The 16,707-nt window shown below is 42.9% G+C and overlaps 1 protein-coding gene and 1 long non-coding RNA gene across 7 annotated transcripts; one reads left to right on the forward strand and one right to left on the reverse strand.

Moving 5' to 3' along the window:
- Positions 1–4,720: 4,720 nt before the first annotated feature.
- On the forward strand, positions 4,721–6,248 carry LOC123169184 (2-hydroxyisoflavanone dehydratase-like). The gene has a single exon (XM_044587032.1). The coding sequence runs from the start codon at positions 5,005–5,007 to the stop codon at positions 5,977–5,979; it is 975 nt and encodes a 324-aa protein (XP_044442967.1). The 5' UTR covers positions 4,721–5,004; the 3' UTR covers positions 5,980–6,248.
- Positions 6,249–10,403: 4,155 nt separating this feature from the next.
- On the reverse strand, positions 10,404–13,446 carry LOC123165160 (uncharacterized). Of its 6 annotated transcripts, none has more exons than XR_006482812.1 (5): positions 12,932–13,446; positions 12,751–12,844; positions 11,804–12,669; positions 10,871–11,316; positions 10,404–10,753 (listed from the first exon to the last, which is right to left on the reverse strand). It is a non-coding gene; the product is annotated as an uncharacterized lncRNA (long non-coding RNA). The 6 variants fall into 6 exon arrangements; XR_006482811.1 differs by having other exon boundaries at positions 10,884–11,316; positions 12,932–13,445; XR_006482810.1 differs by having other exon boundaries at positions 10,404–10,759; positions 10,884–11,316; positions 12,932–13,445.
- Between the last annotated feature and the right edge of the window lie 3,261 nt (positions 13,447–16,707).

Here is a 16,707-nt window from a genome sequence, read left to right on the forward strand (position 1 = left end):
CTTCCTCCCTCTGCACATGACAAAAGGGTTCGTTATGCATTAGTGCACTTCTCTTCATTTCATGCACCTCCCAAAGGTATAACATAATAAAAATGTCATCATTCATTATATTCTTATTTGTGATGCTAGCTTGGTGTTTATTTTTAGGAAAATACTATCTTGTGGACTCTAGGTATTAAAACTGCGTTGGATACCTTCCTACTTTTAAGGGGAGTACATACCATATACCAAAATTTTGCTTTCATCGTCATCGTCCATCGTAACTTTAATAAAGGTTCACTAATTTTCAAAAATATTCAAAGAAATCAAATCGAAAAATATTCACAAATATTTGCATATTTAAAATACATTTACAAAATATACAAAATTATAATGTTTTTAAAACAATCATGAATGGTTTTTACAAGGTTCGTAAAATTTAGAATGTTCATGAACTTTAGAAATAACAAAAGATAAATTGGAAATAAATAAAAATAAAATGGTAAAAACCAAAAGAAAGAGAGAATAAAAAAATTGACGCCCAAAAGAAAAAATATAAAAGGAAAAAATTTAAGAAAGAAAGACTAAAAAATGCTCTTGAACCCTATGTATTTGTATGAGGGATCGATGGAATGGCTTTGAATTAACATCATGTATGTGTCTGATTGCTACGGAGTTGTCTCGTGTCTCTTTCTCGTTCTACGACCCCACATGTACACAAGATCTCAAAGTTTGATCAAGGAGGACGTGAGGAGCAAGGAGTACGCATATCGCTATTCTGAACACCAATGAAAGGAATGTTTAGTACGGTAGCATAAAGCCAATCCTTGGGGATTTATAAGGTGTAGTCATTAGACATTCAATGCTTTCATCTGAATTATATTCTTAATAACTGAGGTAACCCGGGGAGACGGTAAGGGTATGCGTTTAGACAACTGACTCCTGATGTAGGTCGCACATCGACCAAGATGTAATTTGGACAGATCCCTCACTTCATCACGTTGCAAGCACATCTTAATGGGAGTCTTCTAGAGCACATATTAAGATCATGGTGATCCCTAGCGCAAATGTATGGTTGTAAAGATCAATACCTCATATCCAAGCATGTTTTAATTCTAGTGTTTACATCCCCAAGGTTGTTAAGGCCCGGTTACAAAAACTAGAATTTAATTCTCTCACAAAGACTTGGTAGAGCCTTTGACGTAGTGCACATCCTCTCGTGGGTTCGATAAACTAGGGTCACTCCTTGGGGGAAAAGACAGGAAAACATTCACTGTCCAAACCAGCTCTCAAAGAGAATCAACCACCTTGCAATAGTTCCTTCACATATCGGCGAAACACACTAGTGGAAGTTACAAAAAGAGAGAATAAAACTGATTATACGCTATAATTGACGTCCTTGATTAAATTTTAGAAAGCCATGAGCTAATTGGCTAGGAGATTGAGTTTAAAAATCATTTAGTTGAACAAATTGCTAGACTTTAGCGTATGGAAGAATTGAAGTGTTATCAAAATAGAATACCCCTCACACTCACCCTGTAATGAGGGTACTCTTCAGATCATTCATATATGAGATCCAAAAACCACCCCTTCTCTTAAATGACTCGGTTGATCTCAGCTTACTTGCGAGATTGAGGGAATGTAAGAGGAAGTAGATTCAAGTGAGATTTGATATCTTTCCTTGCCCAAGAAGATTGAGTTCTTCTCCAAGAACTCATCATGCTAATTTCTCTTCGAGTTTGGAGACTCCTAGGTTATGGGAGTCCGCCGGGAACGTCGAAGTTGTAAATTTTTCACTGAGCTTCTAAAGACTAAAGATCTGAAAAACATCTACACACTGAGTGTGATTTGGTGATAATAACAAGTGACTAGGGTGCTCCTCAATGGAAAGTAGAATTTCAGTGGATATTTGAACTTCAAGAAATATATCGGTAATTTCTCTTTGCATTAGGATCTGCAGTTTGTACTTACGACTCCCTCCGTTCCTAAATATAAGTCTTTCTAAAGATTCCAATATGGACTATATACAGAGCAAAATGAGTGAATCTACACTATACGTCTATATACATCCGTGTGTAGTCCATATTGAAATATCTAGAAAGACTTATATTTAGGAACAGAGGGAGTATTATTTATACATTGAATGGAGTTTGAACTCCTTGCTAGTTCCTTTTATCATTGAGCTTAACTTATTTTAGGATTTGTGTTTGAAAAGTATCAGACTACTTTAATTACGCATTATGATAAAATAGAATCCATAATTGTTTAAATCATCAATATATTCACTCCTCCTATACGTGATATCTAGTTCCTTTTTAGCTATGATGATCAATAAGGTGCAGTGATAAAAATTCTTTTTATGTGTCACGTCTTATTGATATTAGACTTGCTATATTTAGTCAATAGAGCTTATAAGGACAAGGGGTTGACACTTGATTCTCTCCTTTTTTGGGGATTTGTCTAGATCAAGTGCTAGAGCTTATGTCTGGGTTTCGATTCTTGAGTCACTTTTTTTTTTACTTTTAGAAGAAAAAATATATAATTTTTAAATAAATTGTTAAATAGTTTTAGAAAATGTTCCTTAATTTTTTAAAATGCTCACAAATTTTAATGATGTTTGTATATTTAAAAAATCAACATGGCACCCGCCGGGTTCGGGTGCGGGTAATGGTCGCCCAAACCCTTACTCGTCTTTTTTTTTTGCCTAAACCCATACCCGCACCTCGGGGTTTCAAATTGTTCCCATACCCGTTCCCGTTCGGGTGCGGGTAATACCCGCGGGTAAACATACCCATTTCGGCCACCTTACCTAATTCACACTTCATCATGTATTTTTTTTAGCATTTTCGTATATATACACAAAATTTCAGCATGTATACTTCAAAACTTCAACAAATATATACCACATTTTAACATTTCAGCACATACATATCATGATTTTTTGTGCGATGGAATCAAAATGGTATTAATTTACAAAAGCGGGTAGCAATAAGCAGGAACTAGATGATACCAAACAATGTAAAATTAGATTCATGGATGAGTAGCCTATAAGTGAACTTCTTAGAGAAACATTCACATATGTTCTTTCTTCTTTTTTTCAATTACAAGACAAAAAAGGGACACATTTTTCTATAATTTTCTTTTATTGAAGTTACGTCTGCAGCCCCTACATTAAAATGATTAAATGAAGGAGACTATAATAAGATCAATAAAATCAGAGACAAAATTATGAGTTCACAAAACAAGATCAGCACATTTAAATAAGATCATGCACATGGGTACGCGGAGGGGATTTTGGGTCAAGGCTAGCGGTTACATTTTCATACGCGAGTATGTGGGTACGGGTATTGCCTTCCTGTATCCATACCCGGCTTACCCAATGGGTACAATTTTTTCTCATTTATAAACTCATGAGTATTTATTTTTCCCAAACCCTTACCCTAATAGGGTTTTTACCCGTCGGTTCACGGGTTGCGGGTAGCCATTGCCATGTTGAAAAAAATCATCAATTTGATTTTTTTTAATTATAATATCTTATACTTTTTAGAATCCTTTTGATCTGGGAAGATGGTCACAAATTTTAAAATATTAAAAAATTTAACAAATCTTCACCATTTTAATAATGGTTCTCAATTTTTCTTAAAATATTATATAATGTGAATTTAAAAACATTCACAAATATTTGCACATTTTAAAATTAATGAAAATTTCAAAAAAATAATTTTTAAAAATAGTCATGAGTGTTTCTAAAACAGGGTTGTGAAATTTAAAAAAAACATGAATTTATAAAATAACTAAAAAATAAATTCCAATTAAAAATAAAAAGGGTAAAAACCGAAAGAAAAACAGAAGAAAAATATTAGAAAAAGGAAGAAAGAAAGACTAAAAAAATTGATGCCCGCCTCGTCCTGGGCTGGTCCAATATCCCGCGGGGTTCGCGTTTAGTCAGTATCCAATGACTTAGGCGAGGAATAGGATTTCGTGGACAAGGGTGACGGCTATTGAATTGGAGTGTAAAGAAAACTTGTTTCCTTGGTAGTAATTGTGGCATAAGTAACGAGGGTGTAGGATTTTGAGGACCTCTTTGATTTGCAGGCATTTTAAAATGTAGGAATAGGGGAAAAAATAATTGATTGACATGTCCACTTTAATTCTATAGAATAGCAAACCCCATGAATTTAGACTATATAGTGCTTGATGCCACATGCGGTTTGATGGTTAGGAGGACAGTGGTATCCTTAGTCCATATGAGTTTAAGTCCTAAACTTGACATTAGTGCTCGCATAGACGTTCTGGTCGATTATGAAGGCGTATGTGGTTACTTCATCAATTTGAAGATGATGTACCAGCCGAGTCTCTCGGAGATGCTCATACGAGTAGTGTGTGCATGCGTGCGTGTATAGGGATTTGTGTATATGCATATGCATGAGCATGTACGTCTGCACCGTGTTTAAAAAAATGTAAAGAAAAGGTTTGAGTGAAATGGAATTTTCCATCAAAATAAAGTGTAAACCAATTCTTTGAATTTTTTTCTAAGCATTCCAATCCTAACGAATCAAGAGGATATGTAGGACCTAAAGATCCAAATCCTTTATAAATTCTATTATGAAATGTCCCGAATCAAAGCAGCTCACTAGGTCTTCTAGAAGGCACGGGTCCAGTTTTCGCGAAAAATATATATTATTTTAAGCACAAAGGAAGGAGGGCTACGCTGAAAAAGATCCCCCCTCTTGATGCCCACAATGATCGGCACCGACCGCTTGTATGGGGGCATCTCCACTCTCGCCAACACTGCTCTGCTCTGCCGCGCACCAAACCATCAAAAAGTGCCGTATCGCCATTTTTGCCACCTCACCTACCGTTCGCTCCACCAATATCTGGCATCCACCGTTCTTCCACCACTCCACTACATACTGCCGGCGATCGAGACCCGAGAGCGAAGCCTCGAAGCGACGGCACGAGCGAGCTAGCCCACGAACGACCGAATACGCGACGCGACCAGAAGAGCTCAGCTAGCTCGTCCCAATGGCGGCGACGGGCGGCTCGGACGAGGAGGTGTACTTCGACTTCTTCCCGCTCGTCCGCCAGTACAAGAGCGGCCGCGTGGAGCGCTTCTTCAACTTCCCCCCGATCCCGGCCGGCGTCGACCCCGCCACGGGCGTCACCTCCAAGGACGTCGTCATCGACCCGGCCAACGGCCTCTGGGCGCGCGTCTTCCTCCCGCCCGGCGCCGCCGGCAGGCTCCCCGTCCTCGTCTACTTCCACGGCGGCGCCTACGTCATCGGCTCCGCGTCCGACCCCATGACGCACAACTACCTCAACGGCCTCGTCGCCGCGGCCAACGTCCTCGCGGTGGCGCTAGAGTACCGCCTCGCGCCGGAGCACCCGCTCCCCGCGGCCTACGACGACTCCTGGGAGGGGCTCAAGTGGGTGGCGTCCCACGCCGCGGGCGGCGGAGCCGCCGCCGAGCCGTGGCTGGTCGACCACGGCGACTTCTCCCGCGTGTTCCTGGCGGGCGGCAGCGCCGGGGGCACCATCGCGCACGTCATGGCCGTGCGCGCCGGCGAGCAGGGCGCCCTCCCCGGCGGGGTCGGCATCAAGGGGACCATCGTGGTGCACCCCTACTTCAGCGGCGCGGCGGAGATCGGCAAAGAGGCGACCACGGGGAAGGCGGAGAAGGCCAAGGCCGACGCCTTCTGGCGGTTCCTCTACCCGGGCTCGCCGGGGCTGGACGACCCGCTGTCCAACCCGTTCTCCGAGGCGGCCGGCGGCAGCGCGGCGCGCATCGCCGGCGACCGCGTGCTCGTCTGCGTCGCCGAGAAGGACGGCCTCCGGGACAGGGGCGTCTGGTACTACGAGAGCCTCAAGGCGTGCGGCTACGGCGGCGAGGTGGAGCTGCTCGAGTCCATGGACGAGGACCACGTCTTCTACTGCATGAAGCCGCGGTCCGAGAAAGCGATCGAGTTGCAGGACCGCATCCTCGGATTCCTCCGCAAATGAGCCGCTTCCGCGCACGCCGGCGAGTGAAGGGAAGGGAAGGTTCCCGTGATGGAATGAATAATTTTACCGCCACTGATTTTCCTATGTTTGAGCTTGAGAGATCTCCCTTTATTTGTTGTTCCTCGGTTATGGTCTCGCCGATGCAGCCGACCGATGTTTATCTCAATACCATGGCGAAGAGAGCTAGTGGGTTTCTTGACAATTTGTGCTCAACTTGTTGTTTCAATCATCTTTCCTGTCGGTTCAAAAAAAAAATCATCTTTCCTGTAGAGGCCGAAAGCAATAAAGGTCTTTCAATTTTTTTAATTCTACTAGTACAAATGCTCGTGCGTTGCAACGGGCGTAGAAACTCATAAGACATGATTCATGTGCCATTATGCTCCAATAACACGAATAATCCGTGAATCAAAAGTAGTGGTTGATGGAACAATCTATGAATCATTTTATTTCTTGCCTTTCGGATTAGTGTAAACTTTTATTTATTTTAAGAAAAGTGAAAGCTTTATTAAAATTGCATTTTTTGAAGGAGAACTTTCTTTTTAATTAAATATGAATATTTTTACTTTTTGTGAACATTTCTGGATGCATTTTTTGTTGGAAATTTGTAACACCTTTTGGGAATTTTGACCAGTTTCTAAAGAGTGTTTATACATATATAATACTGTTTACATCTTTAAAACTATTTTTACCATGTTATTATTTTCGATAAAGTTTGTTGTTTGGTATTCCTCTTTGTGGTTCTTGTCGCACTCGCTGCCCTCTCATCTCTCTGTTTTCCACCACAGATCAACGCCATGGATGTTGAGCCGATGCTCACCTCCGCCTCACGCTTCCGGTGGCTGCACCGTTGTGCCCTCCACCCTGGCCGCCGTATCAATGGGGCCTTGCATGGCTCCCTCTTTGTCTCGTTTCCCTCGCACGCCTCCTCGCGTAGGATCCAACCGTGGTGATCGGGGGGCAAGTAGCCGTCGTGTGGTGCCCTTGCCGTCGTGTTTAACATGCGCACCAAGGCCCGTAGCAGCTGCATTTGGAGTTGATCCAACTGTGATTGGTGTTGGTGATGTTGTTTGTATCGATACAACAGTGAAGGCCACATATCTTTTTGAGATTACTATTAATTAGGTATACTTCCTTTCTAAAATGTGCATATAGAGTATATAGTTTTTTTGGTTTGTTTATCTTTAGCTCTGAAATTGATATGTACTTTTACAAAATTGGTCATATTTCAGGTTTGGGGGGAGGTAGAGAATGTTTAGAAAAATCAGGGCAGCAGCAAAATTGGTAATTATTATTTTTTAGTCAATCTTATCTCGAAGGAGCACTCCAGCAGCCGACGCCCCACGCTGCCTCTCCTCCAACCACGCCGGGAGGAACTTCTCTTTGGCCCGAACCACCTCGGGGAGCAGGCCAGCTGCTGCCCCTCTCCTCCTCTTTCTTGGCTTTTCCTCTCCTTCTCTATCTAATCTCTGTTGTCTCAGGGGAAGGGAGTCACCATGAAACAACCCGCAGCACCCCCCGCCGCCTGCCACATCCGGATCTCTCTCTGTTAACTCTCTCCTCCTCTAGCCGTAGATGATGAATGGGGCTCTCGTAGGCCTTTCTTTTTTTCCATCTCTGTAGTAGTATATCATTCTTTTCTGTTGTTGTCTCGGCTTGTTTGATTGCAAACCAATATCGAATATAAGTTGGTAGGATTTTATTTCAAGGAGCAAGGTGGGACTATTAATTACTTATTAATTACAAAAGAAAATAAAAATATGCATAAGGACCAACCTTTTAGCGGCCCATAACAATAATTCAAATTCTGGCCCATGTCCCTTCCGAAGCTGAAGACGATGTACGAAACCGGACGTACCAAACTCGAGCCAGGTGGACGGACGAAAACAGACGGAATTTTGATGGTAAGAAGCAATAGCTCTTTTATTATTTCTAGCACACATGCCCGTGCGTTGCAGCGGGAGAGAGATTTTGTGTGTCCATATAAACATTCATCAATGTAACACACCAGAATCCGTAATGTGCCACCCAAAGACGACATAGAGACGAATGCCAAGGTCAAAAGGTATATTGACAAAAACTTCGCCGCTCCAACGTAGAGTCGCACAGTGTGTACCTGTTTGGTGATAATAAATTAGGACCAAAAGTCATATTGTAAGTATGACACATTGTTGGGCATTTATTGGACTACGAAGACTATTGAGCCACCGATGCTTTATCTTCATTTTGTTAATTACATAAATTGTACTTCATTGCCATTGCCAGATCCAACGCAAAGCTCGCCCCTTTGATTCTCTTCACCCGGCCATTGTTCCTCTTCCTCCCATTGATTAGTGCCGAAAAATTAATAGGAGGTTAGATTGTGCACAAAATAGATTATGTGCACAAAAACAAAATAGTCATTTTTTGGCTATAATTCCTCGTAAATCATTTTACTCATAATAGCATCACGTGCAAGAAGAGGAAGATGAACGTGGCTTGAGTTTCTAAATGAAGCGAGATTTATCTCATAACTTGTTAGTTTGTCGCTCGAATTTTTTTTAAGGAGTGAAAATAGTTTTTGAAATTTGTGGAATTAGATTTCGAATTCTACATAAGAATAGAAAACCACTCGTACAAATAAAATGGCACTAATAGAAAACCACGTCTTCTACTACATGAAGCCGCGGTCCGAGAAAGCAATCGAGTTGCAGGAACGCATCCTCGGCTTCCTCCGCAAGTGAGCGGCTACGCGCGCCGGCGAGTGGCGATCCCGACGACAACAAGGTGGGCGGGGTGCCTACACGCCTGAAGCACCTATTCTCGACATCACCATCGATGTATGTGTCGTAGAAGGAGGTCGTGGCGGCTCGACGAGGGTACTCTCTTGAAAGGGCAAAGTCAAGATGGGAACGGGCCGGGTCGACCCGCTGGGTCACTGACCCGGCCCGAAATTTCAAGGCCAATGGGCCAAATGGGTCGGCCTCAAATGATATATGGGTCAGTGGAGCCGGCATCGTGCGACCCGATGGGTCAGATGAGTCGACCCAGTCGAATCGCTAGGCCCTAGTCACTGCTGGCCGACCATGTTCGAGACGTCCCTGGACACATCTACGGTATATGAACTCGATCGATTCTGTTGGAGATGCGTTGTACACAAGAAGCAGACAGAGAGACAGGTGGATTGATTGTTACGTCAACTATTAGTACATGCACGTAGAAAAACCAGCGTGCGTTCGTGTCTTGGTCACCGTCGAGCTCGCCATCCCGGTCACTGTACTATTCCTCTCTAACTTGTACAACTCGTTGTCCTAGTGACCTTCCCAGTCTTCAGATTGTGATCATTGGATTCATGGATTTTTCATCTTAATCTTGGATCGGCCTCATATACCCAATGGGTCAGTGAGGCCACAAATTTTTGATGAAATGGGTTGACCCATGGCCTCACATATTGACCTTGGGGCCACCGGGCCAGGTCCAAGGCCAGGTCCAGGCCGGCCCATTCCCATCTTGAGGGCAAAGGAATTATCTGAGGCTCTGACAACCACTAGCAAAACACAAAACATGAGAGCATCCAGCTGGAACAAATGAGACCCGTACAGGAGGCTCCAGATCTGCAAAGCTCGTTCAGGGCCTCCAGATCTGCACATTTCCTTTCAGAATCATCTCAGTCCAAATCGCTGTGAAGAACATCCATCGCTAAGGCCACATCATCTGTAAGCTAGAAAAGCCCAAAGGCCTCCAACAGCCCAAGCCAATGCGGTACAAGCAAACTGGCCTGGAAGGCTAAGACATTCGTAGGTTGCCTTCCCAAAAACTAGCCTGAAGCCGGGCAAGCTGCCCAATTGTCGCCTAAATCAATGGATTCTGACCTAGACGGATGGATTTTGCCAATTTTTACCTAAATTTGGGTCAGTTTTAGGCAAATCCTGGGAATGCCTGGCTTTGCATGCCTGAAACATGGCTGGTGCCTCAGCAATTTGTTGGGTTGGTTGGGCTCTGGCTGGGCCCGATTCAATTGGTTGCGCCTAATCTCGTCGTCATGGTCAGTTTTAGTGTTGTACTTCATTTCTGAGAGTGCCATTAAGTTCCACCATTACCAAGAAATTATTTTAATATACAAAAAATATGTTGTGAAATTAGCGGGTGGTCAAAATAGGAGGGGAGGAAGAGAGTACTATCAGAACGCACAAATGCAGGTGACAGTCCTAAATCAATAACAGGGTTTCTAAGAGCGACTGCTGCCATCTTTCTCCATCTCCTTACATACATACATCTGCTCAAAAATTTCTTGAGGCAATCCGAATCAAGAATGAAGCTGGTCAACTCATTCATTCATTCATGCACTACAAATCACTGCACTGGATAAAGTCCAAATCATCCTACCAACCGAATCATGATTAACAACTCAAGCAATATGTGGCACAACAAAATTCAGACAACGCATATCTCAAAAAGATGAAGCTAATCCAACACCAGGAGAAACTGATAACTAAGCTGATGATTATAATCCAAGACGAACAACCATCTTCTTAGATGAGCCTGAATGGTCACAGGTCATCGACACACATCTCATTTGTACAGTGGCCTGCAGAGGAGAAACTTCACACTACCAGCAAAACACTATAAGATTCTTGGTCTAGCACCCAGCAACCCAAAACAACAAACTCGGATTACAGACACTAGAAACATAAAAGGAAAATCAATCCATCTTCTAACCATCCCGGATGATCAAACTTCCAGTGGCTGTGGGTCGACCATTTCTAGACTTCTTTGCCATCCTCATCATCAAGTCAGGCTGTTCCTGGGCAGAGTGAAAGAACAAGATTAATTAGTGGCCAAGTAAACCCACCGCAACGACTAGCACGACAACACACCTGCAATGGACATGAAAAAACAAGAGAAAATAGCTTACTCCAAACACATACAAAGTGGTGCGGTGCACTGTACACCTATGCAATGGCATCAAACAAAACAAAAAAGCATGATCCATCCATTCATCCCAAATCAACAACTCTGTTGGGAAACCAGAAATTCATTCATGCATGCATCCAAATTCCTTCCATTCGAATTCATCATGCCAATCGAACATGTTCCACAGCAATCTTGCTTGGCGCTTCAGCACAATTCTCAGAGCAAGAAGCTAATTTGAACACCACAACATACTAAGAAGCCGAAGAATTCTGGGCACTCATCACACCGAATAGAGCGAGACGAGCCACTTCAGCTTGACGACCAACTCCAGGTGGCCGTTGAGCGTGTCAAGTTCCCTCCGTGCCTTCTAACAACCGCGACTTCCATGCCTTTCTTCAGATTTAGATACATATGCTCTCTCTCTCTCTCTCTCTCTCTCTCTCTCTCCTGTAATAATATCCAAAGAACCAACTCAGGTATGCTATAACTGCTTAAAATGCCAAACTAAACTCTTGTAGGACCAAAACAACAGTAGATGGTCAAGTGAGCAGTACAAGATCAAGTAGCAGCAGCAGTAGAAGATCAGAGCAAACAACCACATCATACATCAAGTAAGGATCAGAGATCCCGATTAAGCCGATCCATTTAACAGCAACCACTACCAGCAAGATCAGAGTGACAAAGGTTAAAGCCCAGCCCATCCTGCTACTGTCACAGGCAAACAATTACTCTAGATTGTGCACAATTCAGATCCAGTACTGCTTCATGACAAGTGTTGGATGTCATATTCGAAAGGTAAAATTTGGTAGAACAGAATTTTATTTTATTTTCCTTTATATAAAACTCCAACACACAAATACATTTTACTAGCACATATGCCTGTGCATTACAACGCGGAAAACATTTTCTTTTTTGTGCGGTAGAAATATATTACCGAGATTTGATGGACTGAAGTTGTGGAATATCCCATCTGAGCACTTCATTCCCCTCTCATGCCTCCTAAAGACGCCCTTGGTATCAGTTCTGCTGGTGGTAGTAATCTTGTACCTCCAAAGAAATATAGTACAAGAAAATTTCAGCCCTGTAAATAAATTTCAAAAGGCAGACTTGTTTAATGAGATAATGCACAAAAACACAAACTGAACCGTGCAAAATGGAATACATCAATTATTATTTGCCAGAACAATAAAATTTTGAGGGCTTATGAAAAAAATCCAGAAAGAAGTATCAACACTGAGAAGAACGCTTCTGCTTGCATACTAATTAAGTAGGACATGAGGAAAAAGAGAAAAAAAGTGTGGAGTTCAAAGAAAGTAAGATCAAGCAGAAAACAATAACCTTGTATCTCATTTATTAAATTTAATTCATCAGGATTCATAACACAGCGTAAACCACAAGAATAGAGATTGCTTGATGATAAAAAACACAAGATGTGTATTTTACGATGTTGATCTCAACAGTGTAGAGGCCAAAAAGCCTGAAGGAAACGGTCGGTGCATCTGCTCTGTTTCTTTAGAGCTACAAGACCAAAGATGAAGCGTATGTTGCCACTGATATGAACTACTTGCAGACATCAATTCCATATGAAGCAAGAACAGGTATGTCATCTACACAAGAAAACCATGCAGTCCGATCTTATGCTAGAAAATTGTGCTTTGTCGTTCTCCTGGTCGCCAAGGTACACCATCAAGAACTGAGGGAAAAACTCAGTTCAATTTTCTGAAAACGTGCCTGTCTGGTCGCCAGGGTACACACATCCAGTTTACATGAAGACTTTACACGGTGGTCTGCGGTGCACCTCTGCGTGAGGAAACCGAATCAGCCCGACCAAATCGAAACGAACCAGTTGCAAACCATGAGGGAGGCTAGCGAAGTCGTCACCTTGGCAACAGTGGGACTTGATGGTGGGCGACCTTGATCGGAGCAGCCTCCCTTTGGCCCCATTCACCGATTCACGAGACCAGATCGGAGAAAACTGGACACAAATAATAAGCAAGCGCAATCAGAAAGAGGAGATGAAGAAAATCAACCAGAAGAAGAGAAGGGGAGGAGGGATTCATACCATACCACCCTTGCCAGTGCCAAGGTGTTGTCTTGGCGGAGAGGTCTGTGCTGCGCTCGGTCGCCATGGCCGCGGGCTAGGGTTTCCGGGGCGAGGAGGGAGCGGCGTTGTGGAGGCTGGACGCTGCAGTCAGCTAGGGAGCGGAAGGAGGAGGGTGCGGTGGCGGTGGGAGGAGGAGTCCTCCTCTGCCGGTGCGTGGTTGCCGCGGCCAGATCTACTACTCGGGTGGGTCTGGCGCCTAGTTAGGAAAGGAGAAGAGGGTGGGGACGCCGGTGGTGCTAGGGGCGTTGAGATCGCCGGTGGGGCTGGGGGAGACGAGGACGCCGGCGGCTGCTTTGGGGAGACGAGGACGCCGGCGGCTGCTGGGGTTGGGGGGAATCGAGAGGAGGAGGAGGAGGAGGAAGACAGAAGCGGCGGGCTGGTTTGGGTTTTCTGGGCCAATGCACTCCCACTCCCTATGGTTTGGTTCTTTTGGTGGGTTGGTTGGTTGGTTGGACTTTCACTTTGGTTTGGTTTGGTTTGGTTCGAAATGAGGGAGCGCGGGACTATGCGCGCGGGAGCACCAAACTTTTCGGAGAGATAGTGGCGTGCGCGGGAGCACCACCATATTTCGGAGACCGTGCCGTGCGCGGGAGCACCATCATATTTCGGACACAGCGCCGCTCACGGGAGCACATTGTTTGGCGGGTGGGGTTAATTTTCATTCTAGTTTGTGAACATGAGCGCGGGCATTCGAATTTTCACGGCGGGAAAAGTGGTACTCCTCTGTCCCGGTGCATTATATGCATCTAATGAAAATCAAATAATCGCAGAACGCCAAGGCGCGAAGCAGTAGTACTAGTTGCATGCTTATTAAGTAGACCCATCCACTAACATCAGTGCACCGTATTTTTAAATCCCGTATATTTTGTCTTACTTCATATTCCTTCTATTCCATAATGTAGCGCGTCCACGCTTTTTGAGATTTAAGTTTGGGCATAAATTTAACCAATGTGACCGATTTACCATTGAATTCGTATTCGCAAGAAGTTTTCAATGGTATTAATTTTTGCTCCAGCCGCAGTCGCCCACGTTGGTTAAATTTATGGTCAAACTTAAATCTCAAAAAGCGTGGGCGCAGTATATTATGGAATGGAGGGAGTACGTAAAAAAGAGAACGTAAGAAAATATACATCATCGTAAAAAATATTTTATGCTATGTAAAATTACAAACATAAAATCATAGTGTAAAATTTATATAAATCACAAATTTTTCTAGTCTTATGACCTATATTTTTGTTTTTTCTTATGTCATATTTTATGTCGTGAATCAATATGAATGTAACTATATATTTGTATATCAAATAAATTTTATCTATGAAATGACTTAACCAAGTAAGGAAAACTAAATCAAATCCTCCGTCTTAATAAGCTATTTTCTTTCCTTGGTCCTTCAATAATTGTGGCTAATAGCCATGCAATCCAAGACTATGGAGCATACCAAGAAGAATATAAGAATTAATTATCCCAAAAATGTGTGTAAAGACTTCGAGTTAATCACACGAGGATGAAAAGGTACACTAATAAGGGAATGAGCCATTTAATGTACGTTTGTTATTTTCTACTCCCTCCGTCTCATAGTGTAAGACGTTTTTTGACACTATTTTTTAACACTGTAGTGTCAAAAAACGTCTTACACTATGGGACGGAGGGAGTAGCATAAAACAAAACTTTTTTTAAAACACCATAGACATTCGTGAAAATGTTGATTTATAACGAACAAATTGCATTGAAATGATAAACCTCGTGTTTTGTAATTTTTTAAATCTTAAAAAAATAAAACCACAAATGAGTTGTAATTCATGTAGTTGTTCGTAACATCCAGTTCGCTCCATTACGTGATGCATATTCCCTCGCACCCATATTGTTTCGCTTCGCCAAGCTTGACATTTGCTCGGTAGGCCTCACTTTGTATGAGTTTCGCTCCTTCTCATTAATTTGTACTTATAACTCACTTGCTAATTTAATTGTCCCGCGTCGCTTCTCGTTGTCATCGACTCTTTCTCCTTGCTTGTAACAACCTAATTACCCAACAAGCAACGGTGTCATGTCATCCAGTACACCCTCGGTGCACATCTATGTGAAAACAATTAATAAACATAATAAGATGAAAAAGATAGACATTAGGCATCCCATCACATAAAATGACAACTCATCCTGAATTATGCTAACTAAGAGGAGGATGTTGAGAAATGCTTGTTATCAAACACTATTCCTCTCGTGCCCTTGATGCACACGATAATTCTTATAATGTGAACACTATGGCAACCACATATAATTTAAAAATAATTATGGGAATTGTACCATATACATTTGATCTAGTTTCAAAATTGCCATATATTTGGTGATACTTAAAACCCACTCATATTTGGCGATATTTGATCTAGTTCAAAATAAGTCATATATACTTGAATTGCAAGAGCAACTACGCACCCACGACACATGCCTTAAACATTCTAGAGCTTTTGAATTTGATTATTTCCAATGGAAAGAGGCCATCATGGGTGGTAGTGTACCATATTAAAACAATTGCTACGACGAAGGTGCAAAGTCAAAGGGCCACCAACATGTAAGTTTCTTATGTCACCTAGAGGGTTGGCGGTACAAAATTATTTGTCTATTTTCTGGGAGAGAGCATTGATCATGTTGTCCTTGCATTCTTCTTGGAGAAGCATACGACATTATCCATGCCTCTCTCGACGCGCCACTCTCCCCTTCTTCCTTGGCAGTTGGCCGTCCTTCTTCGTGGCTAGGAACAAACTCGGTTGGCGCAGATGGTGGGGAAGGGTTATATTACATCCGCCGCGCTGGGGTTGTGCCCAAGAACACTAGAGCCATGCCTCTTCAATTGTTAATGTATTTGTGCTCTAGTCCGCCTCCTTGACCGGTCGCCTGCATGAACGCAGGAGCAGTCCCCTCCAGTGAGTTATTGGTCTATCTCCTCCACCGTCACCTCTAGTCTGATCACGCAACTCGCGACATGCCCTCCCGACAGGCCATGCGAGGAGTTGCGGCGGCTGGCGTGAATTGTGGCGGTTGCGAATTAATGGAGGGAAAAAAGGTTTTGACGAGCTTGTGTCTATAGGGGTCGGTGTCGTTGCTCGTTGATTACTAGATAGCGAGTTGAGTAGGAAATGTAACGAGCGATGCTTACTTAGTGGAGCCGCATGAAATTAGGTACTCTCTCTGTAAAGAAATATAAGAGCATGATCTAAACACTCTTATATTTCTTTACATTGGGAGTACTTGCACTAGGTTGATGGCTGATGCGTGCCCATAACGTGGATTGTTAAATTATCAAAGATGATGCATTTGGCTAGCATGGAGGGAGTTCATGTAACACCAACAGTGGACTTTGGGTTCTTTACCCCCCCCCCCCTTTCTATAAAGTATGATATGCACATTCGTGCATATTCGTGAGAAAAAGGGAGTTCACGTAGTACGTGCATGCCTAATCACACATGTGTACGTAGGTGCATGCACTGTTGCTTTGTGTTTTTAACTATCCATCATTCTCTCTCATATATCCCCTAATCTTCGTCTACCAGATTTAAAATGATTATACGTTTTCTAATCAAGGGCTTGACATTTGAACCATTTGAAATCTCTGAGCCACATGTAATGGTATATTTGAGAAGATACCAATATTGTACTTTCTTGCATGCACTTAAAACAAGAACCAACTCTAACCGTCGTGAACATGCCGCAAAAAAAAGGAACATGATTGTTTGCTCTGA

Source organism: Triticum aestivum, chromosome 7D (assembly GCF_018294505.1).
Source record: "Triticum aestivum cultivar Chinese Spring chromosome 7D, IWGSC CS RefSeq v2.1, whole genome shotgun sequence".
NCBI classification, from domain to species: domain Eukaryota; kingdom Viridiplantae; phylum Streptophyta; class Magnoliopsida; order Poales; family Poaceae; genus Triticum; species Triticum aestivum.